Source organism: Manacus vitellinus, unplaced genomic scaffold, assembly GCF_001715985.3.
Source record: "Manacus vitellinus isolate BGI_N305 unplaced genomic scaffold, ASM171598v3 scaffold_30_pilon, whole genome shotgun sequence".
NCBI classification, from domain to species: domain Eukaryota; kingdom Metazoa; phylum Chordata; class Aves; order Passeriformes; family Pipridae; genus Manacus; species Manacus vitellinus.
The window spans coordinates 8,802,696-8,820,502 of NW_021940291.1; the positions used below are offsets into that span (position 1 = coordinate 8,802,696).

Consider the following 17,807-nt stretch of genomic DNA (forward strand, 5'->3'; position numbering starts at 1 on the left):
ACCCATTTTCTTGACTTTTCATATATATGTTTAGATTTGTAAATACACAATACCTCAAACTAGCAGATTTTTTTTAAAATTTTACTTAAAATGCTCAGATATTTATTATATCAGGAATAGATGGCAGGGCTTTTTAGACAGAAATGTTAATATTTTTTAAACAAATTAATTTGCTTTTTCTTATGTTTAGAGCTCAGCTGGAACTCACTGAAGAGTATCAAGTTCAGTATGATTATGCATACATCAATATTTTCATTAATAGCTTGAATGATGAAACAGAACAAGTTACTGACAGCAGAAGGTATTAAGCTGTAATTAAATAATCTTAGGCACAAAGCCTCAGTTTTATATAAGAGTAATTATATGCACAAAGAAAGGAAAATTGAAATTAGTATTGAAATATTTGATAGCAGGATAAAGTCTAGTGCACCAGAAACTGAACACAAGAAAATGTTACTCCCTTAGAAAAACTATTAAACATTACAGTAGGAGTTATGTGAAGCAGTTGTAGGATTACAATGCCCAGCTTTGGGTACCACAATTCAAGGATATGCATCATTTGGATAAAGTTCAGAGAAGGCTATGAGAACAGTCAGACATCTAAACTGAAGGAGCTGAGTTGAGTAGCCCACAGAGAAGAAAGCATGGCTTGAAAAGAGGGTTACAGCATCTTTGTACAATAAGGGGCTTTAGAGGAATCATTTTAGCACAACAGCAGCAATGACAGGTGAGGATTGGCACCAATTCCTCATGGGCACTGCCAAGGCTCCACCTTTAAGCAGAATAGTGGGCAAGGAAGCTCAGGACATCCTCCTAAAGTCCCTTCTAACATCACTTGTTTTGTCTTCCTTGTCTGTCTTCAAGGTTTGGATGACAAAGTAGAAATACTAGAAATCTACTTCATATGACTTTTTCAAGTGCACAATTCAAACACATAAATATCCTCGGAACAGTGTTGAGAATCTAGAAGGACCAAGAAATTTAGCATGTATAATTGTTAAGAAATAAAAATGAAAGTTTTAAGTATCCTGTGTATTTTTGTAAAACAACAAATTAGAACACAGGTGACTTCTGGTCAGTTCTGTGCTTGTGTCCACTGTTGAATTTAATAATTAATTTTTCTTTAAGTATTTCCCTATTAAGCCTGGAGAAACCCCAATGATGACCAAAAAGAGAACTGATACCAGTGTCTTGTCATAAAGCATGTTGAACTTTTCTTAAGCTTGAATTCCTACCCCACTGCACAATTTTTTATTTTTTGCAAAACAGATTGTCTTATAAAAATACATTTGTGAAAAATAAAAACCACATGGGCCAATGAAAGTAACTGCACGTTACTTCAATTTACCAGAAAATGTGCAATAACACTGATTTTTTTTTTTAATATGAAATTATTGTAGGCATTTTCAAGGTACTGTGTGAAACACTTAAAAATATTATCTTTCCTAATAAGGCTATGACTACATTCCCCCATCACTACAGGAAAGACCACCATCCTTCTCCTTACTCTTTATTCTCATTGTTTTTCTGTTGCTTTGCACTCCTCAAGGAATAAACCCATCTTTGAGTAGCAAAACCATTAAGCTGCTTCGTAACACTATGCCTTTGCAAACAAAACAGCATGTGAATGAATCTAACTAGATTTTATAGGATTACTATATTAATTCTGCTACAAAAAAGATGATTTAGAAGAACATAAAATTACAAGAAAATCCATTTATAACACTTGCCAAATTCATGTGCTCCCACTGTGAAGTTAAAGAAACAATATTAAGTCAGTGAGAAAAAGAAAGTGAAACAGATTTTTGTTTTAAATGTAGATGTGTTAGTAGATCCAGGGGGCTGCTACTGTATGCATTGAAATGCAAATATGCATTTTTACATCTAATATTAGAGTTGCTATATATATACAAGCTATATAGAAAGGCAGAAAGTAATTATTTCTTCCTAATACAGGTAAACTGTCTGGGGGCATTTAACCTATAAAATGAAATATAGGGCTTTAAGTTAGTTTCATAAACTTTTTTCTTATTTGGTTTTTTTTGGGGCTTTTTTAAATAGCTGGATGAAGAAAACATTCAAATTACTTTTCAGGAACCTCAATACTGCAAAGTTAACATACAAGCTCTTCTATCTTGAAGTGATTTAAAAAGAGTCACTGGCCTCTGATTGCTTTTGAAAAAACAGAGGCATTGAAAAATGAGTTGAGCTGTATATAATAACCCAGTGTGAAGGACAGGAATGGACCCAAATCTACTCACTCCTAATCTATGCCCCTGGACATTTAAAGCTGTGCACATTTCTATTACAACTCCTAAAAGTGAAGAATGGGGAAAAATGAAAGAACACAAAAAGAATCATATATGGAAAATTGTACATGTTCTATATGTCAAAAGTTGTACTTGTTCTGTGGACTGTTAGGATGTATAGAGACATCTTAGTTTGCTAACTCAGGCAGAAATACACAAAGTGTCTATATACAATATTTTATTTAAGCTATGCACCGTGAAATATTCAGCTATACTACTATTGCCTCTGTCAAAAAATGTTCAGCAACTACTGCTGCTGTACTGTGGTAGTTAAATGGAAGATTATTTTTCTTAAACTATTAGTAGAGAAACTGTGATAATTTCTCTGCATACAGAAGCCTCGTTAATTCTACTGGGAAAAATCAATACAGCTATTTATAATATGAGAACTGTTATCTTCTATTGTTCCATAAACAGATTGTTCTTGCAGGTAAGGAAGGCAGATTGTCCTCTGTTTTTCCTTGGCCATTGTATTTAGTCATAATGGAAAGCTGTTGGTAAATGTTTTACAACTGTACTCAATTGCTCCACTGTTAGTATTCTAATGAACAGTCAGGTAAAATTGTTGACATGAATTATTTGGACAAGTGCACAGGAAGACTGAAAGGATAAATGGAAAAGACTGAATAACAAATTTAACATCCAGTTCAAACAAGCAGGGGGGTTTTTTTGTTATAGTTTCTACACTTTGAATTATTAGAGGCATAGTTTTACAGGGAACTCCTCATAGCTCTTGAACTATATGACCTACTGCTCATCTGCTTCACAACAGTGTGATTTTTCAGTAAGTATAAATCTATGAATCCCCTTCAAGAAGTACAACCCACAAGCATTTAGGAATCCTAGAAGAGTATGTAGGATTATCTTATTTCAAACGTTTTGTAACAAATAGGATGCATTTAATGAATGCACTCTGTATAAAGCATTTAAAGAAACACTCAAATAAGCATATGGAAAAAGACTTAAGATATATTTTGATCAGGTTAGTAACCCAAAAAAATCAAGAAAAGTTAGTTGTACTCATTGGGGTAAGTACAGCCTAGGGAAAAAAAATGGTGTTTTAGTGGTGAAAGCATCAGAGAGGACAAAAGAATCTCCTTATATTGCTTAATCACCTCAGTCTAGTAACCTGAATAACTTAATACCATATCCAACTTCTCCTTCTGCCAGGTCACAGATACTGATGAGGGATTTAGGACGAGCATAAAAGTAGCACACAAAATTTTCACCTGTAAATGTACATCATTCTCTTTCCTTATTTTTTTTTGTTTGTTTAAGTTCAACTCTATGATCATCTATCAGATGTTGCTTTTATATGACTGGCAACAGTTTCAGATACACTGTAGCTTCCACCCATGTAAAGTGTCTGACTGATGCAGATCCACCCTGAAGCTCACTGTCGACTTGAAGTTCTTAGGAGCAAATTTGTGCAACATTGGTTCTATGAGAAGCATAATATCAACACCTTTAGTAAGAGAGATTCATTCTGAAGTGCGTTTTTATTCTGACCATCTCAATTTAGCAGTTCTGATAAACACTCCCCTTAATGCAGCGTTAGGGAGTTGGTCATATATTAAATTACACACCACACAGTTTGTGGGTTTGGGGTTTTGCCCAGATACTTTGTGCTCTGTTTCTGGACCAAGGATGTCATCATGAGTTTGGAGTACAGAGAAGAGATTTGGCTGCATAACAAGACAGCATCAGGATGTATATGTAGTTAGGAACTCATGGGGGTTTATGACATTTGTTTCTTCTTTTAGTCTCTCCAACACCACATTTGAGCATATTGTTTACTCAGAGCGACATGCCAAGTGACCTGAATGAACATAATGCTTGAAGTTATAAGAAATCAAAAAGTACATATTCAAAAACTCTTACTGGAGTTCGTTTGCACTCAGAGCTTTGAAGCTTGAGAGCAAGAGGACTGTCAAAATCCACATGGAGGTTGGAACCTGAGTGTTATACCCCAGGTGACCCATGGACTAGAATTGAAGTTGTCTCCATAGGGATGACAGCTTTGCTACAATAGCACAGCTCTCTAAAAGATTTTGCCAATACATATTTTATATACACTAAATATATCATAGTTTTTCTTTAGAAGATGGCAATTCTTTAAAATTCCCCTACTCTCTGATTACATATAAACAAGACCTAATGTAATTAAAATCATGAAGATAATGACACATTCAGAAAAACTATAAGTTCCACACTTTTCCTCAAAAATTATAAAACATTTCCCAAGAGATGGCTCAGAACACATTTCCAGAATCAAACAGCAGAGACACTATGATGAATACAGTGGATTTCTGCAAGTTGTAATGGTAGTGCACTATTTACAGATATCAGATTTTAATTTGTTTGTTTAAGCGTGATATGTATAACAAAAATAAATAACTTATCAGCAAGAACTTTTGCTACATTTACCATACAAGACATATGAGTTGCCTGAGAACTCGATTACTTCATGAGCCAATTAGAGAACTGTGCTTTCTCTTCTAAATGCTAAATTGAATATAACTTATCTGCATGTGGCCATCCTTTATCACATTTAACAATTAATCTCTGACTCAGTGAAAATCACCAAATGCTAAAGGAGGAAAAGATAATTACCACCTCTCAGTACTTGACTCTTCATGAGATCTACACCAGCTGACAGATTTACTCAATTTGGATATTAACAAGATTCTCCCTACCATGAAATTTTAATATATAACAAGTTAAGACAATTTACAAAATTTTCTTCGCTCTTGTACTATATTGCAGAATTCTAAAGGACTTGCAGAAAACTGTTTGTTCTGTATTTCCCATCAATTACAGGGGTCAGACCTTTACCCACCTGTTCTATACCAGACTTAACTAAGACACTATCTTGAGGAATACAACTAACCAGTCAAATCTAGAAACCTGGGGCTCAAAGTAATTTAAAAGAGGTTATTCTTCATCACTGCTAAGAAACTTTCAATAAACATTTGTCCTTTTTTTGGTCAATGATGTAAATCACTATTCAAAATCAATATTTAAGACTTTCCTTGTTAAACAAGATAAATCTCCAGTAGTTGTTTTGCTTTTTACAGAATTCAGCAGTCTCTGAATATCAGCTGTCAGATAAAAATAATGCATGTGTACTGCTCTACATTTATGAAAAGTAGAATATGCTAAACCAAGCTTAACAGTCTACATGCAGAAAAAAGGAGGAGGGGGATTAAAAGTTAAAAAAGTTTTCACTCATGAAAATAAAATACAAAAACATTGATCAAGAGAGGGTTCAAACCCCTGAAAGTTTCTCTACTTCCATGTGATGGTACAAATACCACTAGGCTCTGTCATTGCTCTATTGTCTATGTAATTATTTTTTATATAAATTTCACATCACAAAAATAAACACAAACACCTCCCAGGAAATTTTTAGCGGTAGGTTTTCAAAGATTCTAGAAAGAAAATGCATTCTGAAGAGCTCAGAAATCTAGTGAATAAACTTTAGAACAGAAACTTTTATCAGAGGATGAAGGAAATGACCTGGTCCTCCCATACTGACACATGTGGCAATCACAAGAAACAGGGGAAAGAAAAGAGGGATAGAAGGACGTTGCGCTGTGAACATGAAAACAAGTAGACTGAGCACAGCATGACAGCTTGGAAGGGTTGAAATAGATAACCTTAGCCAGAGAAGCAAGAAAGATATAGTTATAAGCACTTTCCTGCTCATGCTGATACTTGGGCAGCTTCTGCAGCCGGCACAGATGCTGAGGCAGCCAAGTGAATCCTTATTGCCAAGTATGATCCAAGTGCATTCTGTTGATTTATCTTTAATAACTTCATCCCACACAGCAAAACTTTCTATTCAAGTACCCAGCGCTGTGATGGGGTTGACTGTGCTGTCTGACAGATGACAATGAATTCCATTTCCATTAGGTCATTCTCCAAATCTAGTTGCTTAAAATTGTCTTGCAGAGTCTGGGGCCCTCCCCAAAGCGATAGGATGTTTCTCCAGTCCATCCATCTGCAGAAATCACTTTAAGAACCGCTGTGCTGGAGTGTCTGTGTACCTTCCTGTAATTGGATTTAGCTGCACAGTGTTCTGAGGATACCTCAGGCGAGTGGAAAGAGGCCTTAAAGCTTGAGGGTCTCCCAAGCAACGTGTAACATATAAGCAAAGTCTTTTATCTTGTGTCTTCAGTGCAACTCAAGCCTAGGCTTAAGTGTGTGGATAAATGGAGCCTCAGACACTGTTTGCATCCTGGGAGCACATTTGGTACTGGTGGGTTCAGCAGAGTCTGGAAGGATTTGAACCTTTAGGGTATTTCACTGTCCTCACTTATTGGGAATGAAGAGAATGAATGAATTATTCTCAACTAAGCAATTACAGTCCAACATCATATGTTAATCCATTTCCTTCTTTTTTTTTTCCCTCCCAATTCTGAGTCTCCACACAGAAAGAGATGTCTTAGAAAGCAAGATAGTGACAGTAAGTCAAATTCAAATATGCTTATTCTCCTAAACTTTGTTTCTTGCAGTCATCCAGAAAGGTAGGATTACACACACATGTGCTCATGCCAAATGATTTAGCATCTCTTACTGAACTCTAGAAGTACAGATTAGCATTTCTCTGTGTCATTTTATGCTTGTCACAGCCAAAAACTGATCACATGCACTATATGCCTGGAAAGCACTGGGAAGACTACTAGCCAAATCTGAGCAGTCAAGTGTTGCTATCAAAGGTATCAGACTTCACAAATTGCAGAAAAATAGCTGTTCCCAGACCTCAGTACTAGTCCAGGAAAAGCTTCCTGGAAGACTCTATCCTTAATTATACTACTATAAATCTAGAAAACACCCATTATTTGGCACGAAAACTGTAATAAGTTTTTATGGATCGACAATGTTTAACTTGTGACTACATTTAACTTTTCTACATACTGAAGCCAGTAGAAAAGGATATAGCGAAAAAGAATATTCTTATGACTCAGAACAGGCTCCAAAATGTTGCCACTCTGTTTAGGAAATTCTAAAACAAAAGTATCATAGTATCCAAGGATTGAAATAGATATGTGTTGATAATAATAAAAAAAATATTTGCACATCCATCACATATAGAAGAGAGAAAAATACAGAGGGTTTGTTTCCTCTGAAGCTCAAGGTTTCAGAGTTCTTCCATGGTGAGTTTGGACTTAACTATTTAAAACAATAACTGCTTTTAGACTTTTGTTTTTATCATATAGAATAATTATGAAAATTGCATCCAACATGTCCATGCTATTTTATGGGAGCTGACCACAGAGAAGGTTTATAAAGAATGCTGAATGCGAACTCTAATTCATATGCCATCAAAGCTTTACATACAAAAGAGAAAATGTAAATGTTGTTAGTGTTAAAACCCCATCAGTGATTGCTATGTAGGTGCCACAGAGGACTGCACTGCAGCACCAACAAATACCACATTATGATGTTAATTTCTGGCATCAGCAGCTCTTAGTAATGGTCACTGTTTCATTTTTTCTTTGAACTGTCCTCTGGAATAAAGTCATTATTTATCCTCTAAGGTCAATAAAGCAATCATTGGGAGGAAGCTTCTATTTTTCACATAATTTTTACTGGAAAGTACTTAACTTCCTTTCACTTTTCAGCAGCACATAGACACCAAAGGCCCATCTGTAAATAAGTGGTCATAACACCAAAATTCTCCTTTCCCCACGAACCTAAATTTCCAGGATGTTCTTTTAGCTTCCCAAACAGATCATGGAAACCAGTGTCAGTCAGCTAATCTAACTCTATATTGGTACTTCAGTGATTTGTTGGCACTGCTGATGGATTGCCAGCAGTCTGGGAAGATTGTAAGGCACTGAGTTACTCTGTTCATCCCTTGGGGCAGCAGCAATTTTTACTTTCATGTGTAGAACATCAGAACTGCATTTTGGAGCCTCTCTTGACTTTTCTGCAAGAATGCAAATACTGCACAGAAAAAGATCAGAGTGTTGAACATCCACCATGACCTGACTAGCAGAGGGGAGAGAGAAGAAACACTTATCCAGATCCTGCAGTTGGTGGTACTTCACTGCATTCAAGACCCAGGGAGGCCCCTGAACCAACTTCAGCCACAGGTATTTCAGTTCAGTGAGAAAAGTATAGGTCTGTGTTAATTTATTTTGGTAGTGGCAATTCTACTTAGGACAATAATGGGGGAAAAAAATCCATCAGTTTGTGTTGTTGCATATCATTACTGGATTAAAGTTTAAATCTTGTCTCTTTTAAAGGCTTTATAAAACATCATCACCTTATTATTACTTTACTTAAGTAGTAAAGCGCCTCAAGCAACATTTGTTATGCAGCTAAGAGGGGAGCAGTCCTGAGGGGAAGACCAGGGAGCTTTACTGATAAACAGCTTAGAAACACTCAAGAATCTTCTTGATTGCCAAAGGGACTCTTGAAAAATTCCATCTATAAACTTATAACACAACCTGTCTCACCATGCAGCAAGCAGCAGGTTTCACAGTTTTCTGCAGCCTGATGTAAACTTGTCTGTGCTGAGCTTAAGAAAAGGCTGTAAGTGTATTCTTGAACTGCTTTAGTACAAGTTAAACCAGGTGATTTTTAAACAAACTTATTTTACTGAAACTGAGAGGCAGCAAGTAGAACCGCAAAAGATTTGAGATTCTTCCACAGCCAGTGTAAGACCTGGGACTAGATCACCCTCACAGATGTGGAAGAGGAGGGTGTCTATCTCTTGTGCCCATCAGCAGAGAAGTGAAGCACAGGGAGAGAGGAAAGCAGTCATGGACTATTTTTGCTGGTGGCAACTTCACAGCCTGTTCAGAAATCAACTGCAATTTTAATAACACATTTTTCTGAATGCTCTGGACTACCTTCAGCAGAACCTTTGTGATAGCACTTCCTTAAAAGCCTAAACGTGTTTTGTGTCACTAAAGGCATCCCCAGTCCTGATAAGGCTCTTTTGAAATTCTTTGGTCTGCTGCAGGGCAAATCTTGGCAATTTCAAAGGCTTCTCCCAGACACAGATTCAAAGCAAGCAAAGAAATCCCAATTGTCCATGCACATTTGACCAATCTGTCCTATTAAATACAGCAAGCAAAGTCTAAAGAGACAGGACAATGTTTCTCTGGCACCCTTCATAGTTCTACAGACAAATGAGTGCACTTAAAGCAAAGTGCACCTACCTGGTGTTACCTATATCTATTGCTTAAAAAGCATGAATACACCTGCTAGTGTGTACTAAAACATCAGTAAATCATCAATAGATCTGAAATCAAAGCATTAACCTCTAAACAAATAGATCTGTTTTTACTGACAAAGGTCCATTCAGAAAATCCTGACTCTACAGAATGTTCCTATTTTTCATCTCAACTAAGATTTTTACCCAAGTCTCAGCCAGATGGATGCAATTTTGATCTTAAAAATGAAGATTTTTTTGATTCTTCTGTGAAAAAAAATGGTTGAGAGCCTAACAAGTTCAATTGGGGTTTCTGATTCAATGTTTACTGAAGGCTTGGAGTAACTTCTGAACATTTAGGCTTTAAATTGCTAACAGTTCACTGTGCAAGTACAACTAAACTTGATCAAGCACGTCAAGGAGAAAAAAGAATTTAAGAACTCCATTAGTTTTCAATCCAATAAATATTAGACTTATTAACTGAATTTTATTTTAATTGTTAGTTTAACATGCCTTAAAATACTTACTTTAGAATCACACAGCCTGTCCCTGTAGGAGGAGCTGTCCAAAACACCTGAATGCGTGTCCTCCTCCGAGGTGTGCTCTCAGTCACAGCAACAGGACAATTGCTCATGAACTGGGTTTCTTCTTCATCTATGATCTAGGGAAATTTCAAGAGAAGAATGTGAAAAGATAAGACATACATAACCAATGTGTCTCAAGCATGTTTTGTCAGTTCATGTTTTCTTTGAGTGGAAAATTTATAACACTCTCTGCCTAGCTCAGCAGTACTTCAGTAAATTTATTTATAACATGCAGATTGCTCCCTGAATTGAAAAAAAAAAGTCTCACAAAATAAAGGCAGAACAATAATTCAGTTCTAGGTAAAGAGAATCCAGACCTTTCTGAGCATGGCTGCAAATAACCTTTCATGTTGATAAATATTAATAAATTAAAAATAATAAAATATTCATAGTTTCAAGATTTTCTTTTTTAATACTGTGGAAATCAACTGGTTAGGACAGACTGAACATGCTAGAGAAGAAGGTGTTTCAGTTCATTTATTCTTTACTTGCTTTTTAAACTAACATTTGTTTAAACAATACTATTCTTAAGGTATCAAAAGACTGTCCAGGTCAAAAGAGGCAATATGTGGATCATAATCATTTATAATTCAGAGTCCATTATTTAGTCCAAACTGCTGACACTTTTGCTTTTTTGACTGACTGATGTTCAACAGTAAAGTTTAAGTGGTGTAAGTCAGAAACCGGAGAGGCTGATTTGGAACTGGCGTTCTAAGGATTTTATTCCAAGGTGTCATGACAAAATAGCTTTCTCACTACATATGTGCTTCATGAGTTGTACTTTAGCCGTCTCAAAGAAGTTTCATCAGAAACTGCTAAGTTTTCTTTGGAAACAGGCAATGCTGTGGTATTGCAAAATGCCTCTTCGAGCTTGCTCAGTGGTCCCCTTTCATTGGATGAAGCTGCAGTTCACACTGCATTGGGTCAAGATTCAGGCAGTGAACTACCATTTCGAGAAAGAAGCTGTATTTAGCAATTTATAACATGATTCAACTCTGAAGCTGCTTTTACAGAATTCTGGTTCTAATAACACACACTCACACACTTTTACCGAATAACAATTTAAAAAAAAATAAAATCTTCGGGCAGTAAGCATAAGTTTAAACTAGCATTTGGACAAAAAACCACTACTTTGCATTCTCAAAAAGTGACACTATCTATAGTTGCACCAGATTTGCTTTAGTGAGCAGGCATGCTCTTTATCTTACCCAATGATACTGCCAGCAGTCCCAAACATCTTTAGCTAAGCCAACAACCATTTCTATATTTCCATGGCAGAACGAAGCAGCAGCGGCCCAGAAGAGTGCTGAGAAACTCTATTTAGCTGGTCAATAGGGCAGCAGTTAATGAGTTTTAAATTTTAAGCCATTAATATTCTTCAAGTTCTTTAACGCTTCGTAGAATCTGTGTAACCAAACACAATGTGCACATTTGCTGGAGTTTAATTAACATGAAGCTGTGGGAAGCATGGGATCTAGTGTAGGCTTAAATTGACTGCACAGTTTCTACTTCCACTGGATACAACGAAATGCATTTAACTTGAGCGTCAAGAAATCCCGAATCTACAATTCTCTCTCGGCCATCGATTGTATTTATTCTGTCTGCCTTATTCCTGCAACAGTAAAATAAAGAAATAAAACTGTCTACTTATCTCTCAGAAAGGTTGCCTCAACTATTTCAGGACTATATCAATTGACCTTTTATCCATATCTCAGAGTAATTCATTCTCATTCAAAACCCAATTTATGCGGAATCTCTGAGAGAAGAATGGGTGATTTTATACCACCTCATACACAATAAAATACTACTGCACATTTTACAAAAGTGTGATAATTCCCATTGAAAAGGCTCTTAGAAGGTCATCAGACAATTCTTAAAAAGGACAGGTTTTCTAGAAAAGCAGAAATATTGCAAATTACTGTGCAAGTTACACTAGCTCCATATACTCTTATCAGATGAAAAATGCTGCTGTAGTATAACTCACATTCTCTCTAAAAAATTTTTAAAATATGTTCAATTCAGGTCAAGATTAGATAATTACAGGTATGTATAAATACGACTGCTCAGATACAAGTTATTCAACAATGACCAATCAAAATTTTCCAAACCTAGTTTAGCTCTGAATGTTTCTTGAGAAGCCCAACTGAAACCAACCCCTGCTCTCCTGAGTACAGAGTTGCTGCCTTCAGAGAACTTAGCTACTTTTATATCACTAAAGATCATTCCTCCAGCAGCCATCATGGCAGACTCATCTGTGATGCATTTGCATGTTTAGTAAATTCTTATCTCCAGGTGAATCAATCCTGCTTTTCCCCCCAAACAATGAATGGAATCGCAAGAACACCAAAACCAAATCCAACTACTAATATTTAAGGAAGGAGTTGCAAGGAGTTGTAACAACTGTGAGTAATTACAACTCAAATTTATGAGTACTGCAAAAGCAGAACCTGAAATATTTGTTTGAATTCTAGAGAATTAGTACGTTGGAACATATCCATGCCCCTTTCCAGCTGCGACAAATGAACATGGAAATGTAGACATATTTTGTACTTCTTTCTCTACCTAATTCCTGCCACTTAGCAAGTAAAGAATTTTCTCAAAGAATACAGATGCCTATAATGAAATAATTTAAAAGTTCTGGTCGCATTTTAGAACACAATCCTGGGAGAACAGGAAATGGCTGAGCCTCAAGGCTACATCACGATTTCCTGCATCACTAACCATCAAAGCAGAAGACTTATGCAATAAGTGTCTACTGGAAAAACCTGACCATAAAATAATGTCTTCCATAAAGTGTTCCTTTGAAAGAAAATTAAACTGAAGTTTTCTTAATAAAGATTCGTAGTGTTGACAGAATACAGTACAACTCTCCTAAATTACTTGGAAAGGCTTAAATGTCAGTTGATTTGAGATGATTAAAGTTATTTTATGATACAGTAGAAAACTGGGAATTGTCCAGATTCTAGGATTTCATATAAATATAAAACTATCTCAAATGCATTTGCTAAAAAGATGATTTTTGTGTTTTTTCCATATCCATGGAGGTTAAATTCTTTACAAAAAGTTCTTAGGAGCAATAAGAAAAGGTTCCTGATTGATACAGCGGGATTAACAAACAACATGATATTTTAGGGTGGTGGATGCTATTATTCCACTCACATGCAACACAGGAGAAAAGCAATAGTATCCTGGCCAACTGTAGGGGGAAAAAGAGATACATAATACAATCCTGATTTTTCTTTTGGAAGCAAGTCAGACCACAGGCGTGAAGGAAAGAATTGGCAGGGGAAAGGCACACAGACTAAAGTGTAGCATTTGCAAAATTATAGCTTTTAAAACCCAGGTTATCTGTAAAGGGAAGCCTTACATTTTCAGGAATGGGCAAACAAATTAACCACATGTTGAACATAAATCCTAAATACAAAAAATAAACACTTGGCCAAAGAATCTGAGGCCTCAGAGGGAGGGATCTCTACATGACTAACTCTTTCAAATCCACATTAGGTTTTAATATTCTATCTGGTTTTTCTTGTGGAGGGCTTTTTTGCCCATTGTGATCGTAGTACTATTGGACCAATTCATTCCTTCAGTGTAAATCCTGAGTAAGATTGCTGGAGTTAACCAGGAGCTGAACACATATCACAACAAGTAAAATTTGGCTGAACTTGCAAACATAAAAGTAAGGATATTACAAGGGAAAATTTACCAGCTCCAGGCTCAGTCTTGCATTCTTTACATATTCTGAACATTGATGATGTTGAGGACAAGCTTTGGGTGTTCCTGAAAAGCAGGACTGGGTAACTGCTTAGTTGTTAAACAGAGGAACAAGTGGTTTTCTCGGAATTGGAACATTTCACGCTGAGTGAAAGAGTTTGCAATCTGTTTCTGATTTCTATAAACTCTTAGTCAAATAAACTGGGTAGTTAACCTCTGTAACATTGAATTTCTATCAGTATTCAAAAAAAAAAAGTAAAAATTCAAAATGCTATATATCACAAAGAAAGGGATTAATATCAAGTACAAAAGGAGATGAAGTTACATAAATCCTCTACTGGCTTGTGTCCACTTCCTCAGTTAAAACCACTGGCTAGGATTTTCAGGACCATTTCTTGTTCTGTGGACACATCATCACTTTCCACCCACTGAAACAGCTGCATTCTACTGGAACAACTGAATTTAAAAAAAAATAAAGAAAGTACACAACCCAAAGTTCACAAGATAAGCGATTTTGTCAGTTTTCTTCTTTGGAAGAGCTAACACAAAGTGTGACTTCCAGAATGTTACAAAACTGTCTTCTCCTCGAGGAAACTTTCCAATTACAAAAAGAACATTAGGTCTACATAACAGGAATAATATTTGGCCTTTAGGGATTAATCTAGAACGGAGTTTATTATATGGAACGTAAAATTAATGATGTACAAAGTCAGTTTAAAAAACTTACCTCAAAGATATGCTTCACATAACCATATTCTTTGACTAAAGGACACATTATTTCCTTCAGAGTCTGTGCTCAGAATGAGAAGAATCAGAAGTGGCACTTTTTATGCAGTGTCAGTATTCAGTCTTGCTTCAGACTATGATACAAAGCTGTATGGAACCACTGAGCAATGCTGGGCTCTCAGTAAGATTTGTCATCTCTAGCAATGCACCAGAAGGCTGGAGATGTCTGATAACCAGACACTCCTTGGAACACTGAGAACAGTGCAGATCTGTGGAAGAAAGGCATTGCTAGCATATACTTTAAGGTTATCACTACATTCTGGTAACTTCTAGAACAAACTTGATGTAGATGTCCCACAATGTTGCAATGAAAAAATCAAATTTAGTTCTGCAGTCATTACCTGAGAACAGACTTTATCAAGTAAAGATGAAATGCACTAGAAGATATTTCTGTTTAAGCAGCATCAGCACCATTTCTATGCTTCTGCATCTACCTGTCCATGTACTGTTTGTTTTTCCTCCCAGTCACAAGGTAGTAGGAACCATGGGGGAAGAGAGAGGGGAGAGGAAAGGACCCTTCCAGTTCCACAGATATGATGCTAGGCACTCAGATCAATTCTTTGAAGTACATTAGGGAAAGAAGAGGAAAAAACAAAGCATTTATAAATCAACTTCCAAGAAATAAAATAAAAAAAAACAAAACAAACCCCCAAAACCACAAAAAACATAAAAACAAACACCAAACCAAATGTTTGTGTGTGAGATGTTACAAAGAAAAATATTTTAATTCTGTCCAGCTGGACACCAAATAGTGTTTTCATTGCAAAAAAGGTTGTGTTGGATGATCAAAAGGAAAAAAGCTACTCAGATAATCCTACACGGTAATCTTATGCATTAAAGTGTCCCAAGAATTTTTGCTATTGAGAATCTGCTACATGTTGCTCTTCAGTCTAAACAAACCCAAGAGCTGTATTATACCTACTGTGGGGTAGGCAGCAGGGGCTGTTCTAAGGTGCAATTCAAACTAAAGGAGGAAGAAAGCAGTTCAATGAGACAAGAACCTGAATTGCATTAAAGATACAACATTGTCAGCTTTTACTCTGAACAGCCTTTCCTGCCTGAGACTGACTATGGAAAGCTGCACAAAACAGCTATTTCTTCTCCACTTAATTCAATATGTATGAAAAAGATTAAAGAGACAATGTATATTGACAGAAACAGATAAAAGTAATTTGACAGCATTAAGTAAATGTAAAATGTTATATTGCATATTTTCCTTGCTTTTGAACTATTCTTACTTACCTTAATCAATGTTATAACATGCTGAATCATAAAGCTTACACTGAAGGCTTATGCTTGTAAATTGAAAATGGTCAGCTGAGTAAAAGCTGCCCATGAAACTCAAGAGATGAATGAACATGGATAGTTGTGAATTGAGAAAGTTTTCCACTAAGAGTGGACTTAAGGTCCAAAATTTCCCCTTCATTTCCTATGAAGTTTTCTCCTTGACTTCAACATTAACATCTCTTTGAAAACAGTTTGGTAAATTGATTCAAGCTACTTTATCGGATTATATTACTAGGGGGTTTCTGACAGATAATCCAGCTTTTCCCAGATAACATTACTTTTATAATCTCTAACAGAGAAACTATATTAGGCACAGAAGGCTGTAATTATTCTCAGAGCTATAAATCTCATTGGGTTCCATCAATAACTTTATTAAAGAAGCAGCTGCTTTGAATAAGGAAAATTCTCTCATTTCATGTTTAAAAAGCAGTTTGCAAACACTAAGTTTCAGCAGGGAAAGGACAACACCTTTTTAAATAGTATCATCTTTTGAAATATCTTCAAATACTCTGGTTTCTTAATGCATCCAATACTATGCAACAACATTCATCAGAAACAGGGAATTATTTTGAAGACTGAACTAAACAGGGAATTATTTTGAAGACTGAACTTGCTTTTCACACCTTGGCACACAAAGATTCAAAGTGCACCACTTGGCTCTTGCCAAAGAGAGTAGCCTGGCATAAGCATCAGAGCATACAAATCAGTCACAGCATCAGGGACACCAGTAAATTGTGTGAAGGAACTCCGTGTGATGTTCTGTACAAAAGCAACCAGTCAGTCTGTGCTTTGCATGACAAATGGTTTAACTTTATTCTCACTGCTTTGTGTCCAGCCTACACAGCTCCTTTTGCAACATTTGAAATGATGTATGAGGATTCTGGGAAAGATTGAAAATATTAGTTTCAAAGAAACGGGAGTTTTGGCTTGCTTTGATGTACAATTTAATCAAGCTAGACCTAAATCTAGGGTAAATTTACTGAGGTCAGACTCTATGCTGACCAATTCAACTTTGTGGTTACACATTTTTTTTCATTATATTCAGGCAGTAGCTGAAGGAATGAATTTGCTTTTCTGTGAAATGAGAGGCATTTTTTATGATCCAAATATAATTTAAATTGTGAAGCATGAAAGGACAGATGAAAAAAGGGTAAATTTTATGACTGTGAAAAGAAAATGAAGAAATTTTACTTCCAAAACTCTGTTCCAAGGATTAGGAAGCAGAACTGTCCCATTGCAGCCCTAAAACAGACTAATAACTAGTGAGGATGGTGGTGACAAAGATCAATGCTGTGCTGTGATGATCCTTAGCTAGTCCCTTGGGAACAGGGTCAGCATTAATAAGAGCAGTCCTCTAGCCAGTTCCCTACACCTGAGCCAAGGCCAACCCAAAATAGCAGCTAAAGAAAGGAAGGTCCAATATTGAAAAATAAAAATGTGGAGCATGGCCACTTAGGGTTCTCACTAGCTCCCATTCTCATTCCTCTCTTCCTGTAATGGAGAGATCAGAATGCAAACAGTTCTTCCAAGATTACAAAACTAACACACTCACATCAGATAAGACTGTAACCACAATAAACAAAGATACATGCAGAATTTATTGTGGAGTACTTCCACAGAGAGATAATTTATAATCACTGTTTTGTTGTCAAATTAGTTCAGTATGAACATTATTTATTTGGCAAAAAATAGGCACTATTCCAATCTAGTAAAAAATTTTCAGAGGGGAAAAAAATAACTTTTGATAGATGATGTCTCAAGTGCTTTAGCCTGGGAGAAACATTACTTGCTGAACAGGCTATTGTATAGAAATCAATCTCATAATCAATAATTTTTAGATAACAATCACTTGAAAGCAGTAAAAGTTTAAGGATTTTGTATATTTTCCTGTGCAGTCTGTACAGTTAGGACTTTTCATTCAAGTCTGTAATACACATATTTCTTTGGAAAGAGAGAAAA

General features: G+C 36.0%; 1 protein-coding gene across 1 annotated transcript in view; it reads right to left on the reverse strand.

The window, feature by feature from the left end:
- Positions 1 to 17,807, reverse strand: part of SPON1 (spondin 1) — a 188,882-nt gene that overhangs the window by 143,122 nt on the left and 27,953 nt on the right. Inside the window, exon 3 of the mRNA XM_018076121.2 lies at positions 10,005 to 10,138. Within this exon, the coding sequence (XP_017931610.1) occupies positions 10,005 to 10,138 (134 nt within the window). The remainder of the gene's footprint in view (positions 1 to 10,004; positions 10,139 to 17,807) is intronic.